Below are 26,869 nucleotides of genomic sequence, written 5' to 3'. Positions count from 1 at the left end.
TGAACTTGTCCTTCCTCGCAATCTCCCTGCGAAGTTCGTCCCATGTGCACCTACCAGGGCCATCCTGGGTCATCGTGTTGTCTTTTGCGTCTAAGTCGACAACTTCCGCTTCTTCTTCATCCCACGATTCAGCGGCAATCCGATCACCGTCTCCATCTCCACCGCCGGTATCTCTTCATCTCCTTTACCTGATTGTATTTCTCCCCAGCCTGATTCCATCAAAAGTTGCGGACCTGGGCATAGGTTACACGATTCCTGAGTGTCTTGTCACGTAATGGTGCTGAGGTAAGCGCAAGTCAATTCAAGTTTGAAGTGTGACTTACAAAACCGTACCCTGTTTCAACCGAAATTTGTACCAGACCTCAACGGAGGCAATGAGTACTTGGCGGTCTTCATCCATCAGTCCATGTTCACTTTCTAGCTTCACAGCGGCATCACCTGACGCAGCAGTCTCAAGCTTTAGGTCAGCGTCAGCTCCACCTAACATGGTCTCCGTCAACTTCGACACCTCGTCATCTGATGTGCCAGTGACCCGACGGACATCCTTCCCTGATTTTGGATGGCACAGGCGAGTTTGTTTCGGTGGCAGCATCTCGAAGGGGTGTGCTTGCATTTGCTGCGGTGCTGCGATTTTTGCGCGGGCGTAGTCTGGTGTGTTTGGTGTTACTTCTGCACCAAAAATCGTCCCCGGACTGAAAGTTGCTGGTGGAGCAACACGGTTAGTGCCTATTGAGGGTGCTGGTGGGCTAACGAGTGTACTTTGCAGGTTCCAGGGGACTGACTGTTGATATGCGGGGGCGAGCTTTTCGAGGCGAGCGGCGTAGCCCAGATGATGGATCTACAGCATAGTGAGGGCTACGTCGGCCCAAATCACCCGCCACGTATTGCGGATGCATCTGGGATGTGTTGTGTGCTGCTAGGTTTCCGAACTCCAGCTGTGGTACATCATACCCAAATGACGGAGATGGCATGGGCTGCATGGTATCGAGCAGACGAGATTTTTGAGGTGTTTGACTAGATTGCCACTCGTCCGCATTATGTAGTGATCGTAGACGTCGTGTTCCAGTTTGGCGTGTGTATGATCGCACACACTCGTTCACACTCCCAGTGAGACCAACCGACCTAGAAGGAATTTTCAGGTACTCAAGCCATTCAGGATATTACAAGCTCGAGAGCTGCGACGTCTGCGTCGAATAAGCTGGCATAATAAAATACCAATTGAGTGGGAAACTGGTCTGAGTGACCCATCCTCCCATATGTCATCTATTTATAGTGTATGCTCTCGCGCGCTATCTCACGTACCTCATCAGGATATTCCACTACCACCACTTCAAAAGAAGTAGTATGTCATCCTCCGAGCTTGTATTTTGTGGTGCCATTATATATGATTTCGTGTTTTCTTTGTACAACTACATGACCAGACGACTAACTATAATTCAGCACCGTATTCAAATCCGGATTGGTGCACCCTTGCAGCTTCCGCCCAGCACTTCCTCGCGTCCCTCTCAGTGCACACTATCCATCCCTCCAGCATTTCTTCCCGTCCCAGTGCGCCTCCGATGCCTTCAGCACCCCGTCTTGTATTACCTCTAGAGCTGTATCAAAGACACTCGGAGATGGATGGAGAAACTTCCCCAGCGGTCACTCCGGCAGTATGTCGACATTATCTCCCCTTGTTATTGATCTGATGTGTTTAGTCGCTTGTATTCTTTGCGGGGCTTGGACTTTTGCCTTTGACTTGGCCAGCTATTTGACACACGGGGCCATGCTGTGGGTTCCCGGTTCACCGTCTCACGCGGATAGTTCAACATGTGTCTGATCGCGCGTATTCAGGGTAAAACTTGTATATCTTTGACTCCTCTTGCTGGTGCTCCGCTCATGGTAACTTGGCGCAATATGGAGCCTTGTTTATGAAATCATGTTAGTTCATTCACTTCGCCATTCAGATTGGCGCTAGCAGGATATCCAAGTGACTGTATATACGCTACTGACGATATTATCCTCACTTAGCATAGCAGATGCACATGAACTATATGGTACCTGGTTCGAAGACACCAAGAGTGTGGAACTGGACTGTGCCGAATCTGCCGATGGAACTGCGGACTCGCCGAGTCGTTACGAGGATGACGAAGTGACCAACACGAGATGAAATCCAAAGACTGGGATTCGACGATAACCTTCGTGACGCTGCGGAAAAATGGCTTAGAGCAGCCAGAGCTCATGAAGACAGTGATCATGTATGTTCGTCTCTGACTCGGACTTACGAGAGTGTGGAGCAGGTCGAGTGAATCGAGGCGAGCAGACGGGACAATGAGCTAGTAAGAATACATTATCTTGGTCTCTGATAGGAACTCTCGTGTATGTAACAAGTACCTGGTAAGAAATTGAAGGGAAACAAGATTTGCTCACATCTCAGGAATTGAGACGCTCGCACGTATGGGACTCATAACTCGTTCTTTATGGTAAGTAGGATACTACGAATAGAAATGAAAATTTGTTCATAGAGTAGGCACGACACACCGTTCAAGTTGTAATGTGTCAAACATCAGTCAATGTCAAACGTTATACCATTTGGTTGGGCTCGTCCATATTCCGTCAAGATCGTTCCTGAGTTGGACTCCAACAGTAGGCTACTAGGAGGCGTTTGAGGATATAGTAAGAGGTTGGTTCCAGATAATGCGAGGGCTCAGGGAAAGCAACAAACCTCAATAAGCCGAGTCAGATGTGGGTGTTGTAGGATAACAGTTCATGCCTGCGGCTATTGCAGAGGTAGGCCGCCGAGAATGCAAGATTGCTGCGGGTGGCGGTCACGCTAAACTTCGAGTTCCTGGCAGGTAAAAGCAACATACCAGCACATCATAGCTTCGAAGGCAGGTGGAAGAGGTGTGCTATTGAGGGCCTGAGGTTTGTGACTAGGCGGAGAGGTGATGCATGGGCGGTGAGATGTATAGTGAACCAGTGTCGTCGGTCCAAATAATGCGAGGTGTCCAATCAGTCAAGAGTAAACCAGACACATGGTAAGCGTAGGCCTACAACTTTAACTGGAGAGTCAGAGCGTCGCGGAGAAAAACGGAGACGACAACCACCCACCTATTTCGCAAGTTCAGTTGTTTTTCAAACAGCTGTGGCCCGCCATTGATGCCATCTTTGATCGAGATCACAAGTGTGAGCTAAGAGAGCTGCTATGCTATTTTACGTATTTCAAATTTTCCTAAAAAGATCATGGTCGTATATATCCTGCTTTGCTGCTAAACCATAACGTTTTAACAGTCATCAAACCCTCATAGTCTCAAATCAACATTATGGGAAGACGCACCAGAATCTTAATCGCCGCCCCGGCCGCTAGTAATTAGTAAGTATCAAGAAGTGGCTGTGATTGATGGCCTTGCTAAACTGGATGTACATAGTTATCAAACCAATCAAGTCCAGTGCCGCTCTAGTACTAGCACTGAGATCAATCAACCCAGCCCCTGGCCACCGTTATAACAAAATGATCCAAATGAACGGCATGTGACGAGTGGTGCGGGCCCTTCGAATCTTTTGAATCAGCATCTCGGCAATCACCTGTTTGATATCCATCAATAAGTGATGTCCCCATTTCTTTCATCGTGGATTTGTACAACTCGGAACGTAAGTTTAGCGCCTTGAATCGCACATAATATATAATAGCTCACAGTGGTCATCCATTTCTCATCAACGAAATGTCTAAAGTTTCCAAGCTCGTGACATCATCCGACGGTTGCGAGATCTTTGCTGAAGGCGCCGGCAACCTCGACGGTCCAACCATTGTCTTGGTTCATGGCTTAGGGTCATCCACAGTCGTATTCAATAACCTTTTCAAAGACGATCAGCTACTTTCCAAAGTTTATCTTGTAGGTAAGCCATACTATTTTTCAAACCATATTTTGAAATGTTGCAGGTGAGGTATGACATGAGAAGTCATGGCAGGAGCGGCAGACCTGCGAACCAGAGCGATTATTCCTCTCCGAACTTCGCCTCGGATTTCATGGCTGTGGTCGAGGGATTTAACCGACAAAATCCCTATTTACTCGGCTGGTGAGTCGACAAACTGCACTCTTTCAGGGTACTAACGATGATTTGCAGGAGTTTGGGAGGTAAGTCAATCGTGTAGAGGAACATTTCCTCCTCTAACAACATTCGTCTAGGAACTGTTGTGACGGATGTCTGCACCCACTGTCCCGCTGGCTATGTAGCAGGCATCATCTACGTTTCCGCGCTCCCTTACATCGGAGCGATCATGATGGACTTGGGAAAAGAGTGCCTTAAAAACCTTCATCCAAGACTTCTTACGCAAGACGCCGCGGATGCGCTGAAAGCGAGGATTGACTTTGTCGATTCTACGATCAATGATTGTAATGCTTCGAACTGGGACGACCGGTTACTTTGGGTTGGAGCATTCAGTCACCTGAATGCCAATGACGTGTTGAACGCCATGTCACGGCAGCAAGATCCGGAGCCGCTTTTTGCTGCGGGGAGGGGGGGATTGAGATTGCTTCATCTATATGGAGATGCTGATCAACAATTGGACAACGTGGTCGCCGAGGCACAAGTGAGCAAGCATTTTATTAACAAGAAAGTTGTTGTCATCAAGGGTGGAGGTCACGCACTATTTTACGAATTCCAAGGCCAGGTTGTCGAGGAACTTTTGGCATTTGTTACCAAGTAGATTGCATATCACCGCTGCTAGCTATGGACAGCCAAAATGCCGTGCTGTGTTACTTAACACGTTGTACTTATTACTGTGATTATACATCTGGACTGGTCATCATTCACAAATCAGCATCATCAACGGCCTCCGGGCATCAGCATCAACGAAGGCAGACATTGTCATGACACTGATTCCTTGCTGTGTGGTCGGCGAAGAAACTGTCCAAGGTAAAAGCCGTCGCGCAGGGAGAAGATGTGCAGTGCAACTACTGCTATCATTGCAGGCATCGATGGCTATGTCTCTACAAATCAAATCTTCACAGTATACATGTTCTTATTTAGCAGGAGCAGAATTGTCACGGTATCCTTCCGTAGTTTCCGCGGCCACCATATCAAGGAATCATATGGCAGCAGTTGTATTAAGGGGTGTACTAATAACAAAGCAACTTGCGGAGATACCGAACGTTCCTGACTAGAACATCCAACACGATGTCAAGGTAGTATAGATTTTCCAATAGACTAGGGACTATCACAATCAGCTCAGGCCGGTCTGCACACATCATACCGGGGGTGTGTGGTCGTTCAGGGGCGCCGCTACTGTCCGCCAGGTATGGTTATTCGAGTTCTGAGCGGTATGATTCATATCAATATGAGCGGTATACGTAAGATGGGAACGTTTTGTCACGATGCTCATGTGTCCTCACTCCGAGTCGCGACCATATCATAGCGGCGTTGGTCACTACACCTAGCGAGTACTGTAGACGCACCTTTGAAATTCGTCACCCTAACTTGAAGATTGAGGTTAACGAACAGTGTGACACATGGCAAAAACATAGAGGAGATAACATATTTCCGGACGAATTCAGAAGTAAAATCAAAAACAACTTTGAGCTCTGTGGGGTTTGTGGGGCGACCACAAATATTACTTGGTGCCATTGCGCTCATGATGTACAGCAGAACAAACCAAGGTGTCACACGTCACACCCTCATTCAGCTGGTCACACTTCTTGGCAGAAGAAACTTTTAACTCACATGCGAACCAACGACGTCGACATCACCACAAACACGGACCTCAGCTCAAAGAAATCGAGAATAAAATCCACATACATACCCCGAGCAAGCTACACTGCCATCTTCTATTCTACATTTTTTGAATCCCCACGAGTCGTTCCAGTCACAAATGAGCTGTTGCACTGCTAGTCTACTCCGAACTTGCCGTGGCCCACGTAATGAATGAAAATGGATGACGCCACGATTCTCCAAGAACTGAGTACTGAGCACTGAGGCTATATTGTGATACTCCGTAAGTGCTCTGATCTGTGACAATCAAGTGGCCCCAGAAATGAAAGTTTTTCCACGCTAAAGCACTGCACCAAGAAGACGAGTGCGATACGCCCTCAATAGAGCTGCTTCCGTGTTTCGAACTTCAAAAGGTATGATCCCGAGTTGAGCTTTCAATATAATTATATGATGAGATCCGCCAATGTTGAAAGCATCATAGTCACCAGCAATAGCGCCGACCACCTCCTATTATGATAACGGTGCATTCACATGTGCTGCAATTGCAATTATGACCCTTAACACCGCTTCTGAACTAGCCAATCTCATGATGCCATAACTGACTTTTCTCAAGAGGCATGGCTTTACGCCGTTCTATTTGCCGCATGCTTCGGCCCTCGTAATATGCCGCCGGGCGGAAGCATAAACCTATAGCACGAACCTATATATGCTGTTTGAATCAAACAGCCATATCCATTTGCAAGAACAACCGCGTGATGTCGTCCTCGGGCCCCACCATTATTCAGACAGAAGGTAAATCCGGTTGACTTGACTTGCTGCGTTGCTGCGGTTGACACTCGTTCCAAGTCGTAAACATGGTCCTACCTCTTGTGGCGATCACTGTCACATCATTCCGCTTGTATTGTCGTGTACGACAAGGACGTCTGTGGCTCGATGACTTATGGGCAATCTTCGGCATGGTATTCATTCTCGCCCTATTAGTTGTCGATTGGTTGTATCTACAAGACTCTGGTGAGCCTCGTTTTGTTGTGTATGATCCATACCATTTCCTAAAGACCCCCAGGAAATTTTAATCAAGGCACGATGGTAGCACTGTATTACATGTATGTTTTCTTCTACCGTGATGCTGAAGAGACATTAAACTTTCGGCACTAGGGTTTGCCAATTCTTTTATGCAGTTGTTTGGTACGGCTCTGGCGGCATGTTAAGGCGGCGCAACTGACATACACACCTATGATAGGTGTTCCCGGATATCAATTCTGTTAACAGTTGTACGACTCACAATCCCAGGATCCCTCAGGAGGGCCCTCACATATGCTAAAGTGATGTTCATCATTGCATGGGCTGTACTTTTTGCACAAGTGTGGTGGGTTTGTGAATCTGAGCCCGGCTGGAAAACACAGCCGCGCCCGCAGTGCGATCTCGGCAGAAACGTTGCAATAGCGCAGATCATCAGTGAGAGTCAATAGCCTGTACCATGCAATAATTTTCTGACCAACATTTCAGCCGACGTTTTCGGGGACACCATTCTTATCTTGGCGCCGATTCGCCTCATCTATAAAGTCAGGTTGACGAGGGCGCAGAAGATCCGGATAATCGCGATCTTTTCGACGTCAGCAATCACCACCGTTGTTAGTCTTGCCCATGCATATTACGTCTTATCCAATGGAGGGCTAAAGGAGGCAGTGGCTGCTATGGTTGAGGTATAGTACTATCAGTGCTCAGACCGCAGGTATTATTGATCGCCTTTTAGGCTTCCGTATCCTTGATCGTCGCGAACTTGAGCGTGGTCGTGGCATTCCTCTTGAGCTTGAGCACAGATGATGAAACATCCTCGTCAACACCATGGACAGTTACGTCCATCATAACCTTCGGATCACAGCCTAAGAGGCGCCGTGTTATCGACCCTCTCGCCACGACTGTGATAGGCGTTGAAACTACCACGATCAAGTTGACCGATCTCCCTGAAACTAGCTCCAGTGCGCTGAAAAGTGGCAACACCGACGAAATTTCCCTACTCAACATGGAGGGAAAGCAGAGCGGCGGTGAAGTGTGGGAAGCATAAAAATATTGTCCACTACTGGACTTTGATCGGATCAACATTGTATTTTCTTTGAATCACTGTCCATTATCCGCATGGGCAAGACCCTGTGTCATACATTACATGCATTACATACTGTATGTATGTGTATGGTCTCATTTATACGTAGGAGTTGGTGTGGTTCGAGTATCTGCTGAGCATTAGTCAAGGCTGTAAGCCTAATCGAGGCACGGCGTAAAGACCAGTAGCGCCGACTGAAGGTGATACGGGAGGGACATCAACAGTGGTGGTCTCCACTGGAGATGGCCTTAGCGATATTCATGATGTGTGAAAGGCACGCTCATGTGCAAGGGCCAAGCATTCATCGATCATCGGGTTATATGTAACCTATTACAACCTCCCACACATGGCATGCGTGCCACGTGTGTCGCTATAGTACTAGAGCATGGCAAACAGCGTTCTGCGAAGTGCCAAGGTGCGACAGCGCATTCTGCCCATTGCCAGTGATGCTTTCCAGCTCCTGTGAACTTTAGCATCATTTTCACATACTTATGGCCGCATGTGTACGCCCGGTTAAGCTTTATTCCACGAAATCATACCTCATTCCTGTGGACGCAGAGCGGATCCGGAAGTTATAACGTCAACGGACCATGAAGATGATGTCATAACAGGGAGAATGGACGGAGAAGAGCGTAATGATAGGTACTGATGCACTTAATTGACGCTATAGTGACGCATCAATCTTCGCCGCCAATACATCTGATCAATGAAATATTGATATCCGGTTGTGAATATAAAACGTCATCCTAGATCATTCAATATATCATCCGTCGAACGACAAACATGAGACGCACCAACTACATTAATTTTAGGACGAGACATGCAGGGTGCGGTTATTCGAGCGGTCAGCATGTTTTTCGAGATTGCGACGTGCAGTACGTGCGATACTTTTGATGTTGTACGTGAGGTATGATCATGTATTGCTTTCGGCATGTAAGACAGTCATTGGTATCGTTTCAAGTTGTGATACGCACTGAGTGCGAGGAAGGGATATATACGAGGTGAATAAATAGCTGGGTGCCTCCGAGTCATCTTGACTTGTATTCCCCAGATCCCTTAGATCAAAAAGAATGCGCGAAGCCAAAACACCATGTAGGACACCTTGGAACCTGGTCAAGAAAGCTTGTCAGTTAGCCCTGGATGCTACAATGTGCAGCCACTTACACATCTACAATCCCACCTTCCCCCTGCCATGAGACCTGTACCAAAAATTCATATATTACCCTAGCGTGGCGCATGGAAACTACGCACCGGCAAAGCAAGAGAAACTATGTTTACAACAGAAATTGCTTGAAGCACAGTCAAGTGAGACAGAAAAGGAGTCATAAACTGAATGACGTACCAAGAAGCGACAGTGCATATAGCAAACTTCCCTTCAACAATGTTGACGCTAGTATACCGATGGAGCGTATGCCATTAGAGCGTAGTTGTATCGAATGATAGATTGTAAGAGTGATCACCGCTGCACATAATCCGTCAGTAGAGCTAACTTGAGGCAGGGCCCTGATTCGCTCACCGAGTTCAAACAGCGCTGCACTGATAAATTTGCCCATTACCAGGCGTTCCACTTCCGTGGCAGCCTCTAAAACGCTCAGAGTCGATGCGGGCACACATACGCTTCGGAGCAGAAACTCCGCAAGTACATCGCAAATGAACATGCAGATAACCATAAGCTTCGAGCTCCATTAAACCACCACTTGGGACAACAAAACGCTCAAAACGCTTACCAAGTAGCTCGCCAATAAAAATAGCTTTATCTTCCTGTTGTTATGCCATAAGGCAAGTATACGCATGAGAAGCAGGCCTGAAACGTAAGTGTTTTTCTTTGTTGATGTGAACAAGCTAACCTTCTGCGGCTAACATGATAAGAAGTAAGGACGCTGGGATGTATTAAATGACGTAGAACTAGCGATCGCGAGGTGACCTACCCCCACTGGCCTGATATGATGTCAAGCACTGTATTACTTAGTATCAACATACGCTGAGTACGGTTCAGAGAGTTCATACCGTTTCCACTGAATGTCGGCCAAGAGTGACTAACAGACCATTGTTACTGAGAACCTTTCCCCAATAATGAAGTGCATTGCTCACCATATATTTCGCTGATAATCCATACCACGGGAGCATATCTAGCTAGGATAAACATGACAATCGCAAGGCTCCAGCAGCTCGTCGTGCTGAACAGATGGATTTCATGTTCAAGGGTCAAAATATAATCGAGTGCCTAGTGAAGACGATAAACTTTCAACATTCACTCGCGAGAAGAGTACATGCCTAACTCACCCAAATCGCGGCTGGTGCAACTTTTTCGGTGTTTTGAGTACAGACTAGAATGAGAACAAACCAACAACAAACCTCGGAGATACTGTGAACGAAGCACGACAGTTAGTTCTGAGAATGAAAGATCGGGCGCTAAGCGTTCATACCTTGATCGTCTGTTGTGTGTGCAGCAAAACCATGTATAGTAAAGTATGTAGTGCGTGCGTGAACTAGGCCGTAGACTTGGTGGGTTTTCAGTATTTCACTGTGATGGTGGACGGGGAATTCTTCATGAGAAGGTATTATGATGAGTTCTGACATCAATATATAATCTCCAGAACCAAAGTCCAACTGCGCGTGCCTCGCATTAGGAAGATTCATCTTCCTTTGGACGTGCGCCATTAATGCCGTGCATTAAGAAGATCTTCTAAACACAGCGTTCAAAGACCGGGCTATGCATGATAAAACATACAAGCACAGTATACATGTCAATGATGATGCAGAATCGGAGTTAACGTCAATCGAATCAAGCACTCTGGCGAGTCGCGGGGACCAGCTGGTCGCGACCGTCCTACCAATACTACCAAATATACCAAGTGACCTTATGTAAATCGGCGTGTCGCGGTGCGGAATTTCAAATGAAGCGTAGCACTAAACTTCCACGAAGTACTTACTACTATAATAGTACTTGTCCGCCGCCTGACCATGGTCTCATAGGCCTCTGTATTGGTCCAAGTTGTCGCCCAACGCAGTTTCTGAATTGTTCGAGGGTACGTAGGGGCAAACACGCCGCCTGCAAAAAACTCGTAAAGCTCAAATGAATATTTCAATATTTACATGCTCTCAGATCCTTCAGCTCGTCCTGGTACATTACATCCAAAACGCATTTTGTTTCCAAGTGTATTTTCAAATTCTGTTATTCAGAAGTTCAGCAGTACTGATGATCACGTTTCTAATTTTACTCCTGGCTTCTAGCGGCGAACATTTGTCTTGCGGACAGCTCTACCACATTCAATATTTTCTATCACATCTTGACTTCATTTCTAACGGCGGCACGGCTGGCGATGGAATATCTGAAGGTGAATGATTATCGTGGGTTTCCGTTGTCACGAAAGTGTACTTACTCTTCTAAAGCATTCAACATGTCTGGTAGCGCAGTCCTTGTGCGAGGGAAATCAGTCCGCATCCACCAAGTACTAGATTCGAAAACATTCTCAATGCACTGGCATTGGCGGACTTCACTGTCATCCACCTCCTTGAAGCAGAACAAGCACTTGCTGTTTTGAAGGCCCACCAGTCGGAACTCCATCACGAATACAAGGCAAGCCTTATCATGGACTTCACAGTGTAGGCAGCCTGGAACTGACACTGACTTGGACCATGCGAAGTTGATAAAAGGCCATCTGTATATCACACCAATGATTTCCGGTTCCGCCTTACAATGACCGTTCGCATCATGTCTCATTTATATGCATAGTCCCCGTGGTTGTCTATGCGAACAATGTGCCTTGGGACGAAAGACCAAAAGCACGATCACTTGCGGTCATGGCGGAGCTAGGGGGGCAATACATGATTCAGTTATCTAACAAGCATCTTCCTCATCGAATCTAGCCAAGACAATCCAAATGCGCTCGTGATCACGAACCTCAAAAAGGTCGAGGATAGTCCGCCTCTCAATTGGCCATTGGGCTCTTACAACCCAACGGTGCATGAGAATGGGGCTCGGGTTACAGTGTGTTGCATATGAAACTGCAGTGCGAATTTTTGAAAATTCGGCCTCACTGCCTTTACCGGGACTTTTGTGTCTAAATGTGGTCAAGCGTGCGGAAAGTATGACACTACTTTGCCTAATTTGGATGAAAAGCCCCGGTAAAGGCAGCGAGGCCGAATTTTTCAAAAATTCGCATTGCAGTTTCATATGCAACACACTGTAACAGACTTTTAAAAATAATCAAATGTTCTTCAACCATTCCCCGCAGAACGACTCACACCTGGTCCTTGCAGTCTGGATCACACATTCATCTGGCTGTGAATCAATTCGTGGGATTAACAATGCAATTGACTAGGTTTGCGACGTGTACGATAAATCATACATGGACAAATTCGTGGATGATACGATCGCCATTGCGCTTGTGATCATTGACCGAAGCATATCGGCTCTGTAGCAGAACAGATTCCAGTGTCAATTCGTTCCCATAATTAACCGAAGCATGCAATTTGAATTTTGTGGATGCAGATAACCCGACTAGGATCATCGGCACCGGCACTGGTTCGGGGCGGGTTGAAGCAATGCGCAACTAATCCTCAAATTCGGCAACCAGCTTTGTAAATCGCGTTATGTATTTGCTGTGTCAATATGATCTGTGGAGCCCCCAAAAATGCTCCCTGGACGTCTCGGTTTTTTGAACGCGGGTTGACCATCTGTGTGCCGTCCAGCCGCAAAACAACGCTGTGATGTGCGATTTCACATCGGCGACATTAGCCCGGGGTCCTGACGCACAACATTAATGAATATGGGGTATTGGAGGTAGAACATATCAGCGAGGGAGCCTGCGGAGACCCGTGCGGTTCGTTCCAACCTAGTTGTAGGTCAAATATCAGTGGTCACTAGTTCACAAAGGTCAACAAGCTTGTGGACTTCACGCTACTTTGCGTCAAGGATATGGTTAGGCGATATTTGCGCTTACATACAACCACTCCAAGCACTTTCGAAGTTCCATGCAGCCATCAACCCAAGTCGGCCGAGGGATAGTGATCACGATGCAGAAATTACGAAGACCATCGATCATCCGAGAACAAACCGAAGAGCAGGTCACTCGGGATCGATGTAAAGAGCGCATACAGACACTGATCGTGTCCGGGCTTAAAGCCGACGATATACAAATGCTTTCGACAGCATCAGACGCGGAATTGGGGGTCAAGAAAACACGTACGACAAACCGGTTATATAGTAAACGATGGAATGAGTATTAATCTGAGACAGAAGGGTATCAAGGGGTAACTTTGAGTCACGGTCACAGTGGCCATAGGCAGGCAAGTGTCAGTACATATAGATCGAACGTGTGGTATATCAGTCACTGATCTGTAGGTGATTGCTGCCGTCGCAGCCAGGGTGCCATGTGTCGCAGAAAACATGCAGTCCGTAAATGTCCGATGCAAAACCTCTGAGATTTCCTCAAGTCCTAGTGAATGTGATAGATCTAACTGACATTTGGTCTGGTATTCAAGTTTGTGCCAAGAATGACAAGTACCTTGGACCGGCAGCTGTTAGGTTCAAATTAAATGCCAAGCGTTCATCAACATTGTTCGCATGCGGCGCCATCGGGGCGTGAAATTTACGTCCAACTTGAATCGTCGAGACTTCAATCCTTCGCAACTGGTAGTCCACTAGAGCAAGCCTAACGAACTTCTGGGAGGTGCCAAGCTGCAGTAGCATAATCTGCTCACTGTCAGCGAGTTTGTTGTGTGTCCAGAGTCCATTGGCCTTCTGGGTTAGTACGTATGTGCAATTTTCACGTATTGCGATAGGGTTAAGCTTCATTCCACGAAACCATACCTTATTCATGCGGACCCAGTGCGGAACCAGGAGTTAAAACGGGCCATGAGGATGATCGCAAGAAGGAAGAAGAGGCTCGAATAAGTATTACTCTCTTTCCAGTCAGACATTCTGCTTGATTTTGACTAGTCGTTTTCAACACCCGAAAGTGGATTGTGGCTGTGCAGGAACCAAAATAAAGACATGTGGGGTTGTCGGATGTCCGCGTGCCCTTAAAAGCAAGGGGCGACTTAGATAGATCAATCGACCGCCATCAACTCCCGCCCATCATCATGTCTGAAGATACTGTTCCAATTCATCCCGTTGCTCCCCGCCTCAAGGCTGGCATAAAAGTTCCTCACGTCGGTCCCGATCTTGCAGCATACAAGTCTTCCCATGCGGTAACCCTCGGCCACGAGTCTGATGCTTGGTGGAGAAAGGCTAGTTCGCGATTCACTTTTTTTCATGTCGCGCCTACTGATGGACACATTAGATGGCCCATGATACGTTGCACTGGGACCGTCCATTCAAGACTGTGCGTGCCGGTGGTTTTGAAACCGGTGATATCGTCTGGTTCCCAGAGGGCGGTCTCAATGCATCTTACAACTGTGTCGATCGCTGGGCATTTAAACACCCAAACAAAGTAAATGCTGCCCTTCTTATCGCCATTTCATGACCTTATACTATCTATCAGACCGCCATTATCTACGAGGCGGATGAACCCGAGGATGGCTGCCTCGTCACTTATGCGGAGCTGCTCCGCGAGGTCTGCTCTATCGCAAACGTCCTCAAAGCTCTTGGTGTAAAGAAGGGCGATACCGTTTCTGTATATCTACCAATGACCTGGCAATCCGTTGCTGCTTTCCTCGCTTGCGCTCGGATCGGTGCTGTCCACTCTGTAGTCTTCGCTGGATTTAGCGCAGAATCTCTTCGTGATCGTGTTCAAGACTGCAAGTCGCGTGTTGTCCTTACCAGTGACGAGGGCAGGCGTGGTGGCAAGTCAATCGCAACCAAAGCAATCGTTGACGCTGCTCTCAAGGAATGCCCTGCCGTTGAACATGTCCTTGTTCTCAGGCGCACCGGTGGCCAGGTCCCATGGGTCGATGGTAGGGACAAGTGGTGGCACGAGGAGACTGCCAAAGTCCCTAATTACTGCCCACCCGAGATCATGTCATCAGAAGACCCGCTCTTTATTCTCTACGTCAGTGGTTTCCTTTCCATATATCTTTGCCTAGTCTTGATTTTCAATCTATGTTTAGACTTCTGGATCCACAGGAAAACCCAAGGGTGTCGTTCATACCACTGGCGGGTACCTCCTTTGCGCCGCCCTTACTGTAAAATACGTTTTCGATGTCCACCCAGATGACAAGTTTGCCTGCATGGCTGATATCGGTTGGATTACTGGACATACCTACATTGTTTATGGACCACTTGCAAATGGAGTCAGCACCACCGTCTTTGAATCAACTCCAGTTTACCCCACACCATCCCGCTACTGGCAGACCGTCCAGAAGCACCAGCTTACCCAGTTCTATTCTGCTCCTACTGCCATTCGCCTCCTTCGCAGACTCGGCGCTCAGCACGTAGAGAACCATGATCTCAGCAGTTTGCGTGTCCTCGGCTCTGTCGGTGAGCCTATTAACCCCGAAGCCTGGAACTGGTACAACGAACATGTCGGCAAGAAGCAGTGCGCTATCGTTGATACGTTCTGGTAAGTGCATTCATGCAGTATCTGTGACCGGGCTCAGTATCCTCTTCAAGGCAAACTGAGACTGGATCGATCGTCGTTACCCCATTCCCCGGTGCGATTGAGACTAAGCCTGGTTCTGCAACTGTTCCCTTCTTCGGTATCGAACCTGCTATTCTGGACCCTGTTAGTGGAAAGGTACTCGAATTAATGCATTTGTTCAATTATGATACTGACAATGTTTCACAGGAATTAGAAGGAAACAACGTCGAGGGAGTTCTCGTCATCAAGCAACCTTGGCCTTCAATTGCCCGTTCTGTATACAACGACCACAGCCGTTACCTGGAGACGTACATGAAGCCATACGCTGGAGTTTTTCTACACGGGAGACGGAGCTGCACGCGATGAACATGGCTACATTTGGATCAAGGGCCGTATTGATGGTGAGGACGTCCTTTGGAAGATGTCCCGCCTGTAATGACCATTCTGTAGATGTTATCAATGTCTCTGGACACCGTCTGTCAACTGCTGAGATCGAATCCGCCTTGATCATGCACAAGGGTGTCGCCGAGACTGCAGTCATCGGTACTGCTGACGAGTTGACGGGACAGGCTGTATTTGCCTTCGTCACACTTAAACCGTCAGTTTTTTTGTCCTTTTGTTGAATAACGATTGACTTTAGATACACGTGTCAGGGAATTCACATACGATCACAATGACGAGGCTTCGCTGGCTAAGGAGCTCGTGCTCCAAGTTAGGAAGGTGATTGGCCCCTTCGCGGCACCTAAAAAGATCTTCATCGTCAGTGATCTGCCCAAGACCCGCTCCGGAAAGGCAAGTCCAGGCCTGTATCCTTCTCAATGATCGTTTAATGACTCGTGTCAATGCAGATCATGCGTCGCATCATGCGTAAGATCGTCGCTGGCGAAGGTGATCAACTCGGTGATCTTAGCACTGTTGCTGAGCCTGGTGTGGTTGATGTCATCAAGAAGAAGGTTGCGGAGAGTACGTAAACTCAAGCATACAAGTGTTCGGAAACCGTTGTTGTACTATCAATGTACTTTTCGCTTTTATGTCTTTCATACCATACGTGATTAATACTTTGTACAAGATAGACGAGTAAATGTTGCAACATAGGAATGGTTTTCGCAGCTTATCTACCAGCTATTGCCGAACGAGTTTGTCAACGTTTTGCTCAGTGGGCTCCATCATTATCCTTCGGACGAACTTCTTTGGCTGTACTGCGACTTCAGCGTGAAGATCAGACACCTCTCAGTGACGTTCGGGGCGACACTAAATGATGTACACAGGAGACAGAAACCATACTTGACTCAGGTTGGTATCAAAAATGCGCCGATAGTCTTGAAATAGTAATCTTTATCTTCGTAGAACGGAATGTGAGTCTTCTTGAACTTCACCCATTTGACCTTGGGTATCTTCTCGATGAAAGGCTCAACCACGAAATCCTGTGCACCCTCCTCATGACCATTGCAAACGAGCGTCGGACAAGAAATTCTGTCAAGGCGATCGGTAACATCCCAAGTGATCATCGACCCCGTGAGGTTGAACTCGGAAGTTCCGAACCTGATCGTGCTTAGAGTAAGCATACACTGATAAGCCATCAGTCGCACGTCGGCATACTTACATTGTAGTATACACAGTGGGATTTTCATCCATATCCGCAAAAGATTGATCAAGCTCTGCCGGCCAAGGGATCACTTGGCACGTGTGCTTGTTATAGAACTCCTTCATTCCTCGTTGATACTCCTCTGATGAGGTCGTCCCGTCCCTCTCGTGCCTTCTCAACATCTCTCTGAAATCCTCCGGAAATTTGTTCAGCCAATGATGCATACTCTGTTCCCAGAGCTTAAGTGATGGGGCAGCATTAGCGATGACGAGGCGGCGAAGACCTGGGCGTTGCTGCGCCGATGCGTAGTCAGCTGCCAACATCCCTCCCCAAGAATGGCCCAAAAGGTCAAAATCATCTTTGATTCCAAGGTGCGCAAGGAGGTTATCGAGCTCATTGATGAACAGCTCTGGCGTCCAGAAATCGGCGCCCTTGTCAGTGATATGCGTAGACCTCCCAGTGCCTAACTGATCGTAGAAAACAACGGGAATAGTATATCTCGTGAAAATCTCTGCGTGCGACTGCATGTATACGTGAGACATGCCTGGGCCGCCGTGAAGAGTGACAAGAGGTCGAATGCCGGATCCTAGGTCTCCGACGACCTTGTACCAGGTCTTGTAAGTCTCTTTTCCGACTCGGAAATCGACAGTTCCTGTGACTTCAGTCATAACATACGAATGTTGTATGAAAGTGGGGACAGGAAGGTTAGTGAACTGAATTCAAGTTAGTAATAAAAGCCACCCATATCTCTGGCATGAGAACTCGTCGAGGGCAAGAAGCACATGTCCCAGACTCCCAGGTGAACTCATGTGTGACCATTATCGATCGCCCTCGGGCCGCCCGGGCAGCACCGAAGCAGCCGGCGGCAATGCCGGAGTGAACATATTATAATAGAACTACACACTAATACACCTCAACCTCACTACTATATAACCTAATAAGGATGTCGTAGGGGGGGGGGGGGGTATGACATGCTAATTAGCAGCGGTTCTCCTAATTCTCACACCCCGCCAGTACCACCGACAATAAAGCCTTAATTCCCTTTCAGGATTTTCCCAGAAGGGAAGCTTATGCGAGTAAGTTACGAGGTACGGCAACGGAGACTGTCCCGACTATTGCCGCCCTCCTTCGGGAAGCTCCGCATTACGCTACTCGCTGCCTAATCAGTGTTGCTCGCTGTTGTCAACGATGAGCAAGGCTAAGTCCTTCAGTTCTTCACCGTTTTTCTTACTGCTTTTTTTATTCTAGCTCTATTTCTAAATGCGCACACATTTCCAACGGTCAGCGGCACTGAAATGCCCTCGTCATTGCCTTTCACGATGTACAAGGTATGTTCAACCAGCACGTGACTATGTTGATATGACTAACACAAGTCCACGCCTAGTAGCCTATACGCCTCACTGCTGCCATCGCTGGCAGGCGAGGGCGTCTTTCTCCTCTTCCCTACCACACACGATGCCCGCCTCAAGGACTTCTCGCTCTGTGCGCCTCGTTATTGGGTCCACCAGGTCTACCACAAAGCTCAAATCCAGTGTCCTGTCACAGACGCAGCAGGTTGAGGATCGACAACGCAGACAAGAGCGGTACAACGCCAACATTGCAGGTAAGTGTTACTTCCTATCTACGCTGTCTATATATTCACACTGGGTCATAGGGCTGAGCACCGAATCTCAAACGCTACTTGCAGACATGCAACATGAAGCTGTAGACAGCACGAGCGCAGGCGCGGATGATGTTATGGGCACCATGGACGACGACTTTCAATGGGAATCGGTCCCCGATGACCTCAGAGATAACGACACATTTATGCTTGCTGTGCGAGACATTGTCGGTAGCCAGTAGGTGCTTTTTTCATTTGTGCAGCACTTATTCACAACTTCTGCAGGTGGCGTGTATACAAAGATAGCCGTGGATGGCGGCAACGCCTTGTCCGCCTTCACGCAAATTGGGCACCGATCATCAGCGCACTCACTTCCGGGTACCTCAAGTGGAAGTATTCACCATCTCCGCCTTCAAGTGAACCTAGTCCTTATGATTTCTCGATTGATGTTATCAACATTTACACGCTTGACACTAGCACTTATATTCACAGTGCATCCACCATTGAAACCCCTGCAGAAGCACTGGTCTTGAGCGGTTATCTGGGTGCTACTCCCCATTCTCCAACCATTGCCATTTCTTTGTCAACACTCGAGCTTTACAGGCGTCTGCGCCTGCGTAAACCTTCACTCAGCGTTGAGGCGTTCACCAAGGTACTTTGCGACCTGTATCATGTACGTATATTTTACATTCTCCTTAGTGTTGTACTTGATATTGAGCTTAGTGGCCTTATCGCCGGAGATATCGTACCGCGCTTGCTGATGCTTTCGACGTCTATCTCACAATCCACCGCAACATTGATGTTCAAGTATTGAAGACCCTTGGACGTGATTCCGAAAGCTGGCGTGTGCTTAATGCATGTCCACCATGCACGTACGAGGTATGTAATCAACGACACTGTTATGAATATTAATATTCTAATGTAAATTCTTAGCTGAAGGATGAGCCAGAACTTGTCTTCCGACGAATGATAGTATTTGATGGGAATAACTCGCTGTCCCGTATGGCACCACTGGGAGGTCGTCAAGTCGGTGATACACGCATATTCAACAGTGACTACTACCTCGAGCCTGACTACATCAACGCGCATGCATCACAATCCAACACACTGTCATCAGATGACGAGACCATCAACCCTACTTCTCAAACGCACGCTGGGCAGGACCCTGAACTTACGAACACGTCACCAGCTACGTCAGCATGCACAGACAACTGGAAAGCTGCTGCAGCGGATGCGAAGAAGAAGTCATGGGGAATATTCGAAGAGACAGGAATCTTTGCAAGCGCTTGCCGTCATGGTCTTGTACTTTGGATTGCTGATATGGTTCGCAGTGGGGAACTGTATGTTGATGAACCTACCTGTTGTCTAAATACTCATGATCTGTGGATTCAGTTTCAAGTACCCACTTGCCATCGTTGGTAAAGCTCTCGAGACTCTCGGATCACGTCTTTTGGTTGGATATGACGTGGGCTGCAAGCTTGCGATTACCATTGCCTCTAGCTCGCTAGCGCAGAAGTTTGATGATGCTGAATATCGTATGTGCGTTGACGCATTTCATGGGTACACCCACAGCTATGCGTGCCAAGACAAGAACCACCCAAACGTCATCAAGGGCATGGGAATCGAAGATCTTGCTACGATGGAGCGTATTTTTAGCTCGTCCAATCAACTTGCCGCTGTCACTCGTTATGCCTCGGCATACAACCGTCGTGTCTCCATAGACTCCTTTTTCAAACAGTGGGACGAAGACAAGTATCTCAACCTCGGTAATATGCTCTACAAGAACTATGTTCAAGCGTGTCAGATCATTGAAGAGCAGGGAACTGCTATCCGAGAAGCCAAGATTTCGCTCAGCATTTCAGACGACGATCTCAAGATGTGGTCTACAGAACAATCACAGTACCTCGCAACATCAGGTCAGGAGGCAGAGTGGGATGTTCACGCTGTTGTGTATGTTGAGCTGCTTCAGAAACTCAGGGAAGCAAGGTATGTATCACGTTATCCTAATCTTTCGTAATCTTATGACATGTTCAGAGCGACCTCAGAAACCGCTTCTGCAATGTTCCTGAATGCCACGCCGATGAATTACGAGTTCATTATACCCACCAGCACTTCCTCCTCCTATTCTACGAACCTCTCCCAGACTCGAAGGCTGGAGACACGACGCCGACAAGCTTCACAACGATATGACTCGATACTACAAGAAGTTGTTGCACTTGAATTGAAGATGGGCGTAACCCGACGATGGGAACCAACTGATCGCGAGTACCTAGAGACCCTGAAGTATATGTCACAGCGTGAATATCATCGCGCGCTTGACAATCTTCAATGGCTTGTAGTACTTCGGTTGTTCGAACTCCATAAACTCAATATTTCTCAAACAGGTATGAATTTCAATCTTCATGTATGACTTTACATACTCATTGTCATCGTTCCGAAGGTTATCGGATGCGCACTCATATCGCGAAGTCCTTGCAAACTCGTTGCAAGGCCATTCAAAATGCTGTCAAGTCCTATAATGCAGCTGCCCTTGCCCTTGAGCCACCAGCGCCTACGCTGGACTGGTCCAAAGTGTCGCATTATAATTTTCTTGAGGAGTTTGTTCTCTTGCGTGAGACACGCCAAGACATTCGCAGCAGACGCTGGGCTGAACCGGCGGTGCGTGAAGTTATGAAACAGAGCCTTCGCATTGAGCGCGCACATGAAGAGATTCAGCGTTGCCATGTGGAAAGTCAACGACTGCACACTGCTATCGTTGATGAGGAAGTGCACTTCACCCGGGTCATTTTGGAGGCCAACAATGCCAGCGATCCGATATGTGGGGCACTTGAAGAATTTTGTCAACGCCGGCGGCGCATCAATGCTCACATACTCGCTCGTTTACAGGACTTATATTCACTTGCCAGCTTCACTGGCTCCACAACATCAGGTGTCAGGAAGAATGCTCCAGATGATGTCCAAGTCACTGTGGACTTGCAGGCATTGGTAAATTCAGAGCATCAGAGCGCTGAAGATGACGAGAATGATGATTGCGCAGGACTCGAGGAGGATGACGCTATTGCTGGTGAAGTCGGCGGTCTACTCAACTACATATCTGAATTACCGTAGCAATTTGAACGCTTCATACTTTCTTTGCACAATGCATAATGATTAATGGAGTCACGATAATATTGTGACATTGAAAACAACAAACGGTGCGACTTGAGTTACTTATATATATACCCCAGGATCATCCTACAGAGCAAGAGAAATATGTAAGGCTCGAGGGAACACACCAGACAGTAGATGTAGTGTATTCGATTCGATAATTCAGTACACGGAGTAGATGTAGTGTATTCAATTCAATAATTCAGTCTGCGGTGCACTTCGGATTCAGTGATTATTGTTGTATGTAGTCGTATGGCCGATCTCCAACCGCCGCCACCAATCATCACTTGATCAGTTGCAATGATTGCAACTACTACACTACTCTCTTTCACTCAACCATGTCTTTGTCAACGGCGCTAGTAACTGTCCTTGGTGGCCCATCCCCTGGCATAAAGGAATCCTGGTGAGTTCCTGTTAAATCAATCATTCTCTGATCATTCTCTGAATCTCATTGACTGGTTTGAAAGGCCATTCATCGCATCCGGACACGACACATCTCCCTTTCCGCTAGCTATTCAGTGCCACTCACGGGATCAAGCAGAGAAAATCTTGAGACTGCAGAACTCTACCATCAAGTTCATCGAGAGGAATTCACCCAGTGCTATCTTCACAACCTTGGCTGCATCGAAGGACATCGCAGGCATTTTTCCCGATCACGAGGGGTTTTACAGTGTTGTGTACGGACGGAAAGTCAGTATCTTCCTGGATAAGTATGTAATATCACAACTATGATACTCACGCACTGCTGCACCATACTCATCCTCTGAATGTTACAGGTCAATGGCTATTGCGCAGGTCAACGGCCTTGAAATCAGGAAGTTCCGTAAATTCAACACGCTAATCGAGGCTCTCCGCTTCATGATATTCAAGGGGATGGACAATCCTGCCAGTGATGACAACGAATCTCAGCCGACTGCAGCTTATTTGACTCGCCACACTGGGGCTTTTGTAACGATGTGCCAACCATCCACGTCTCAAAGGCAGCACAGGGTACCTCAATCTACGGGTATGTTATTTTTCATTCCGCTGACTCGCTCTGATTGTTTCACAAGGGTTACAACAGCTTTCAACTCAATTTGAGCAGCTTCAAGTGCAATCCGCCTCTCAGTCTATTGACAGTTCATCGCAGCCCATCATCCGCCACTATAACAGGTCGCTTTCTGGCATCACGGGGACGGTTTTCGTCGGAGAATCCGATATTGTCGACTTAGACTCACCTCCCACTGGTGTCCTTGGTCCTGCGGGCCGAAAAATATCTCTTTGCACATGGCTACCAAGCTTCAGCCATCTGGAGCATCATTCATGCTTTGAGGGAAGGATATTCTATTCAAGATTTCACTAACTACATCTGCGCTAGAGGAATGCCTCTGTTGGAGGCCGAATATATTTTCGAGTTGATTTCAGGACATGACATCTATCTGGATGACGGCGACATCATCTAGATGAGATTACCAATGTTTTACCATGCCTTTAACGTCATTTACAATGCCTATAGTACAATTTTCGTTTGCTTGCATTCCCACGCTCATCCGTGTTGTCCTCCTGCTCGTGCTGTTGTGATTTTCAATAATGCCAGACATTGCTCGACACCAGCGTTACATCAAGGTCACCAAGTCTAGTTCGCGGACACCGTGGCGCCATCGCATCAAACGCAAAGCACGTCTCCGCACGCAAGCTGAGAAGAAGGTGCTTGCTGAGAAATGCAGGGCTAATAAATGCGCATATAAGGATGCCCTTGCGGATTCTCAGGATATGGTTATGCAAGAGGCTGTCAAATTACATGAAGAATTTCCTCACAGGACAGTTGAATATCATTTCGAAGCAATTTTACAACGGACGCACACCAAGCAGAAGAGCCGAAAAGCAACCCGTTGGAATGCATTTCTTCGTTCTGAGGTCAAGGCGATGAACGCAGGTCAGTCATGTTTTAAAACACATTGCTCAATTTTTCTGACATGTTTTATTACAGCGCGAGCACCCGATGAACCTCGTGTCAAGGCTACCCAGGCTGGGCGTGATATTGCTGCGAAATGGAATGCTATGTCACAGCAAGAGAAGATTGACGCAACTGAAGGCCTCATGGAAGACTTAGAAGATCATCGCAATAATAAGGCTTTAGCAAGTCACAATGTCCCCATCAATGCCTTCCATGATATTCGCGCTACATTGGATTCCGCAACACAAATGGTACGTAGAAGCAGCGATTTTTGACATGCACTTATATTGTATACAGCTCGCTACTCTCTCCGCCAGGACCGGGTGTCATACTGCCCTCATCACTGTTCGAGGTGACCTGGACCATTATAACCGTCCTTATGTCTACCTTTCGGATGATCGTGTTGGGGACTTCTTCCAGCTTGCTCTCAAAGAGACACCCTCCAACTTCGCAACACGTCTCGAAGGTTACTGTACATCTGGCGTCACCGGTATGAATTATTTATTTATTAACCTCATGTTTTGATTCACGGCTCTATAGGTGTTGTTTCTAACTACAAGCAGAGTTTCCTTCAACTCAAGAGCAAGACATCAGCGCTTATCCTGGAAAAGCTCCGTGAGGCGGCTCAGGTACCTGTCTCCAGGATGTACTATGTCAACTTCGACGAGAACATTACCGCGCAACATGGAGTGGTTCTTGAAAACTGGCCACTGAAAAAATTTGCAAGTCCCGGGGACATCGGCTCAATGGTAGAGGTCAAGACTGTGTACAATGCATTTATGACAGGCGCAACAAAATTTCGCAAGTTTACAGCTGCCGAGTGGCGAGATTGGGAAGAGACCAGATTCAACATGACCTTGGAGCGCAGTGCAGAAGATGATACAGACGAAGGCGGGAATGCACTGGCAGATGAGGGTGGGAATGCACTGGTAGATGAAGGCGGGATTAACAGTAGGTGTTTTATCCTCGTGTCATGACATTGGGTGATGCTGACAATGACATTTTCTAGCGAACATCGATCCATTCCTCTTGTCTATCTCGCAGCCAGTGAACACTGAGTCCCAGTCTGTACCTACAACAAGAGAGTCTGCACCTATCCGAAGGAAACGAGGCCACGAGCAAGTAGAAGGTGGTTTTGGGCATGTCATTTCGGGTATTTCGGGCATGGGAGGGGACGAGGTATCTGTCACTAAGAAATCCCGCAAGACACGCTCAGATAAAGGGAAAAAGCGAGGACCGAAACAGCGCGCTAATCAGTCCGGACAGGCTGCTTCAAGTTGAAAATCCTGGTATTACATTTCCTAGTAGTAATAACACTGCAGCAATACATTTAATATGAGTCTTGCATTGAGGACATTAGGTAGAAGGAACACGGCGGCCTCAGCACTCGAGCTCGAGAGTCTGCTGAGAAACAGATGTATTTAAACACAACCCAATGCAAAACTATGCAAGTACAAACTGATGAGTATCTAATAGTTCTATCATAACACATGTAAGGCTTACTCGAATCTCGCACAATCCATAGTGCCCATAACATCATCCGCGCCTGCGCTCGTGCTGTCCAAAGTACCTTGGTGAACGCCTCAACGCTGAGTGAAGGTTTACGCAGGCGCAGACGCCTGTAAAGCTCGAGTGTTGACAAAGAATGGCAATGGTTGGAGAATGGGGAGTAGCACCCAGATAACCGCTCAAGACCAGTGCTTCTGCAGGGGTTTCAATGGTGGATGCACTGTGAATATAAGTGCTAGTGTCAAGCGTGTAAATGTTGATAACATCAATCGAGAAATCATAAGGACTAGGTTCACTTGAAGGCGGAGATGGTGAATACTTCCACTTGAGGTACCCGGAAAGTGAGTGCGCTGATGATCGGTGCCCAATTTGCGTGAAGGCGGACAAGGCGTTGCCCGCCATCCACGGCTATCTTTGTATACACGCCACCTGCAGAAGTTGTGAATAAGTGCTGCACAAATGAAAAAAAGCACCTACTGGCTACCGACAATGTCTCGCACAGCAAGCATAAATGTGTCGTTATCTCTGAGGTCATCGGGGACCGATTCCCATTGAAAGTCGTCGTCCATGGTGCCCATAACATCATCCGCGCCTGCGCTCGTGCTGTCTACAGCTTCATGTTGCATGTCTGCAAGTAGCGTTTGAGATTCGGTGCTCAGCCCTATGACCCAGTGTGAATATATAGACAGCGTAGATAGGAAGTAACACTTACCTGCAATGTTGGCGTTGTACCGCTCTTGTCTGCGTTGTCGATCCTCAACCTGCTGCGTCTGTGACAGGACACTGGATTTGAGCTTTGTGGTAGACCTGGTGGACCCAATAACGAGGCGCACAGAGCGAGAAGTCCTTGAGGCGGGCATCGTGTGTGGTAGGGAAGAGGAGAAAGACGCCCTCGCCTGCCAGCGATGGCAGCAGTGAGGCGTATAGGCTACTAGGCGTGGACTTGTGTTAGTCATATCAACATAGTCACGTGCTGGTTGAACATACCTTGTACATCGTGAAAGGCAATGACGAGGGCATTTCAGTGCCGCTGACCGTTGGAAATGTGTGCGCATTTAGAAATAGAGCTAGAATAAAAAAGCAGTAAGAAAAACGGTGAAGAACTGAAGGACTTAGCCTTGCTCATCGTTGACAACAGCGAGCAACACTGATTAGGCAGCGAGTAGCGTAATGCGGAGCTTCCCGAAGGAGGGCGGCAATAGTCGGGACAGTCTCCGTTGCCGTACCTCGTAACTTACTCGCATAAGCTTCCCTTCTGGGAAAATCCTGAAAGGGAATTAAGGCTTTATTGTCGGTGGTACTGGCGGGGTGTGAGAATTAGGAGAACCGCTGCTAATTAGCATGTCATACCCCCCCCCTACGACATCCTTATTAGGTTATATAGTAGTGAGGTTGAGGTGCACTAATATGAACGAAAACGATTCTCTGCTCGAGTGGTACTTTCGTCTTCACGGAGCACGTAGCATAGCTGAGTGTCTACGAGCGTCACTTCACGTTTCCTCCAGCCTTGCGAGAATCGACCCGCGCCTTGTACCAACATGTCATCACTGACCACTCAAATGAGTCAAGTCTCCTGGTTGTCCGACATAAATTCAATTCAAGTTAGTAATAAAAGCCACCCATATCTCTGGCATGGGAACTCGTCGAGGGCAAGAATTACATGTCCCAGGTGAACTCATAATTCCCATGTGTGACCATTATTGAAACAGGCGATCACCTTCGGGCCGGGGCCCCGGGCAGCACCAACGCAGACGACGGCAATACTGGCGTGAACATAAAT

At 47.6% G+C, this 26,869-nt stretch overlaps 9 protein-coding genes across 9 annotated transcripts; 5 read left to right on the top strand and 4 right to left on the bottom strand.

The window, feature by feature from the left end:
- Nucleotides 1-90: 90 nt before the first annotated feature.
- On the bottom strand, nt 91-971 carry DFJ58DRAFT_734678 (uncharacterized protein; the record flags this gene model as incomplete). The annotated part of the gene is made up of 3 exons (XM_041386528.1): nt 91-263; nt 334-702; nt 752-971. The coding sequence occupies 3 exons, from the start codon at nt 969-971 to the stop codon at nt 91-93; spliced, it is 762 nt and encodes a 253-aa protein (XP_041237314.1).
- A 2,276-nt stretch (nt 972-3,247) lies between these two features.
- Nucleotides 3,248-4,797, top strand: DFJ58DRAFT_817323 (Alpha/Beta hydrolase protein). Its single transcript, XM_041391786.1, has 5 exons — nt 3,248-3,352; nt 3,408-3,872; nt 3,920-4,056; nt 4,105-4,115; nt 4,167-4,797. Exons 2-5 carry the CDS (start codon nt 3,702-3,704, stop codon nt 4,685-4,687), a joined length of 840 nt encoding a protein of 279 aa, XP_041237313.1. The 5' UTR covers nt 3,248-3,352; nt 3,408-3,701; the 3' UTR covers nt 4,688-4,797.
- A 1,646-nt stretch (nt 4,798-6,443) lies between these two features.
- DFJ58DRAFT_734676 (uncharacterized protein) lies at nt 6,444-7,753 on the top strand (the record flags this gene model as incomplete). Its single annotated transcript, XM_041386527.1, has 7 exons — nt 6,444-6,480; nt 6,535-6,699; nt 6,752-6,791; nt 6,844-6,873; nt 6,929-7,143; nt 7,195-7,391; nt 7,442-7,753. 7 exons carry the CDS (start codon nt 6,444-6,446, stop codon nt 7,751-7,753), a joined length of 996 nt encoding a protein of 331 aa, XP_041237312.1.
- Nucleotides 7,754-8,425: 672 nt separating this feature from the next.
- DFJ58DRAFT_817302 (uncharacterized protein) lies at nt 8,426-10,611 on the bottom strand. The gene is made up of 13 exons (XM_041391785.1): nt 10,216-10,611; nt 10,145-10,154; nt 10,073-10,092; nt 9,881-10,013; nt 9,797-9,825; nt 9,718-9,745; nt 9,637-9,669; nt 9,517-9,593; nt 9,306-9,462; nt 9,132-9,251; nt 9,041-9,078; nt 8,954-8,988; nt 8,426-8,898 (listed from the first exon to the last, which is right to left on the bottom strand). Exons 1-13 carry the CDS (start codon nt 10,246-10,248, stop codon nt 8,703-8,705), a joined length of 909 nt encoding a protein of 302 aa, XP_041237311.1. The 5' UTR covers nt 10,249-10,611; the 3' UTR covers nt 8,426-8,702.
- A 3,217-nt stretch (nt 10,612-13,828) lies between these two features.
- Nucleotides 13,829-16,489, top strand: DFJ58DRAFT_817290 (uncharacterized protein). Its single transcript, XM_041391784.1, has 10 exons — nt 13,829-14,050; nt 14,077-14,226; nt 14,278-14,784; nt 14,843-15,294; nt 15,345-15,468; nt 15,520-15,588; nt 15,644-15,713; nt 15,763-15,910; nt 15,966-16,104; nt 16,161-16,489. The coding sequence occupies exons 1-10, from the start codon at nt 13,877-13,879 to the stop codon at nt 16,281-16,283; spliced, it is 1,956 nt and encodes a 651-aa protein (XP_041237310.1). The 5' UTR covers nt 13,829-13,876; the 3' UTR covers nt 16,284-16,489.
- On the bottom strand, nt 16,490-17,664 carry DFJ58DRAFT_709845 (proline-specific peptidase). The gene is made up of 2 exons (XM_041383808.1): nt 16,916-17,664; nt 16,490-16,854 (listed from the first exon to the last, which is right to left on the bottom strand). The coding sequence occupies exons 1-2, from the start codon at nt 17,563-17,565 to the stop codon at nt 16,602-16,604; spliced, it is 903 nt and encodes a 300-aa protein (XP_041237309.1). The 5' UTR covers nt 17,566-17,664; the 3' UTR covers nt 16,490-16,601.
- A 922-nt stretch (nt 17,665-18,586) lies between these two features.
- Nucleotides 18,587-21,605, top strand: DFJ58DRAFT_718983 (uncharacterized protein; the record flags this gene model as incomplete). The annotated part of the gene is made up of 9 exons (XM_041384553.1): nt 18,587-18,735; nt 18,924-19,170; nt 19,221-19,376; nt 19,431-19,837; nt 19,890-20,483; nt 20,532-20,881; nt 20,938-21,155; nt 21,177-21,452; nt 21,477-21,605. 9 exons carry the CDS (start codon nt 18,587-18,589, stop codon nt 21,603-21,605), a joined length of 2,526 nt encoding a protein of 841 aa, XP_041237308.1.
- A 1,608-nt stretch (nt 21,606-23,213) lies between these two features.
- On the top strand, nt 23,214-24,861 carry DFJ58DRAFT_734671 (uncharacterized protein; the record flags this gene model as incomplete). Its single annotated transcript, XM_041386526.1, has 5 exons — nt 23,214-23,559; nt 23,614-23,831; nt 23,878-24,070; nt 24,121-24,531; nt 24,590-24,861. 5 exons carry the CDS (start codon nt 23,214-23,216, stop codon nt 24,859-24,861), a joined length of 1,440 nt encoding a protein of 479 aa, XP_041237307.1.
- Nucleotides 24,862-25,116: 255 nt separating this feature from the next.
- On the bottom strand, nt 25,117-26,629 carry DFJ58DRAFT_846714 (uncharacterized protein; the record flags this gene model as incomplete). Its single annotated transcript, XM_041393349.1, has 7 exons — nt 25,117-25,309; nt 25,386-25,518; nt 25,574-25,750; nt 25,802-25,896; nt 25,923-26,017; nt 26,077-26,156; nt 26,530-26,629. 7 exons carry the CDS (start codon nt 26,627-26,629, stop codon nt 25,117-25,119), a joined length of 873 nt encoding a protein of 290 aa, XP_041237306.1.
- Between the last annotated feature and the right edge of the window lie 240 nt (nt 26,630-26,869).

Source organism: Suillus subalutaceus (assembly GCF_016647625.1).
Source record: "Suillus subalutaceus strain FC151 chromosome Unknown DFJ58scaffold_184, whole genome shotgun sequence".
Taxonomy (NCBI): Eukaryota; Fungi; Basidiomycota; class Agaricomycetes; order Boletales; family Suillaceae; genus Suillus; species Suillus subalutaceus.
Note: the sequence above shows the minus strand (reverse complement) of the source record. Positions and strands in the feature narration are given on the sequence as shown.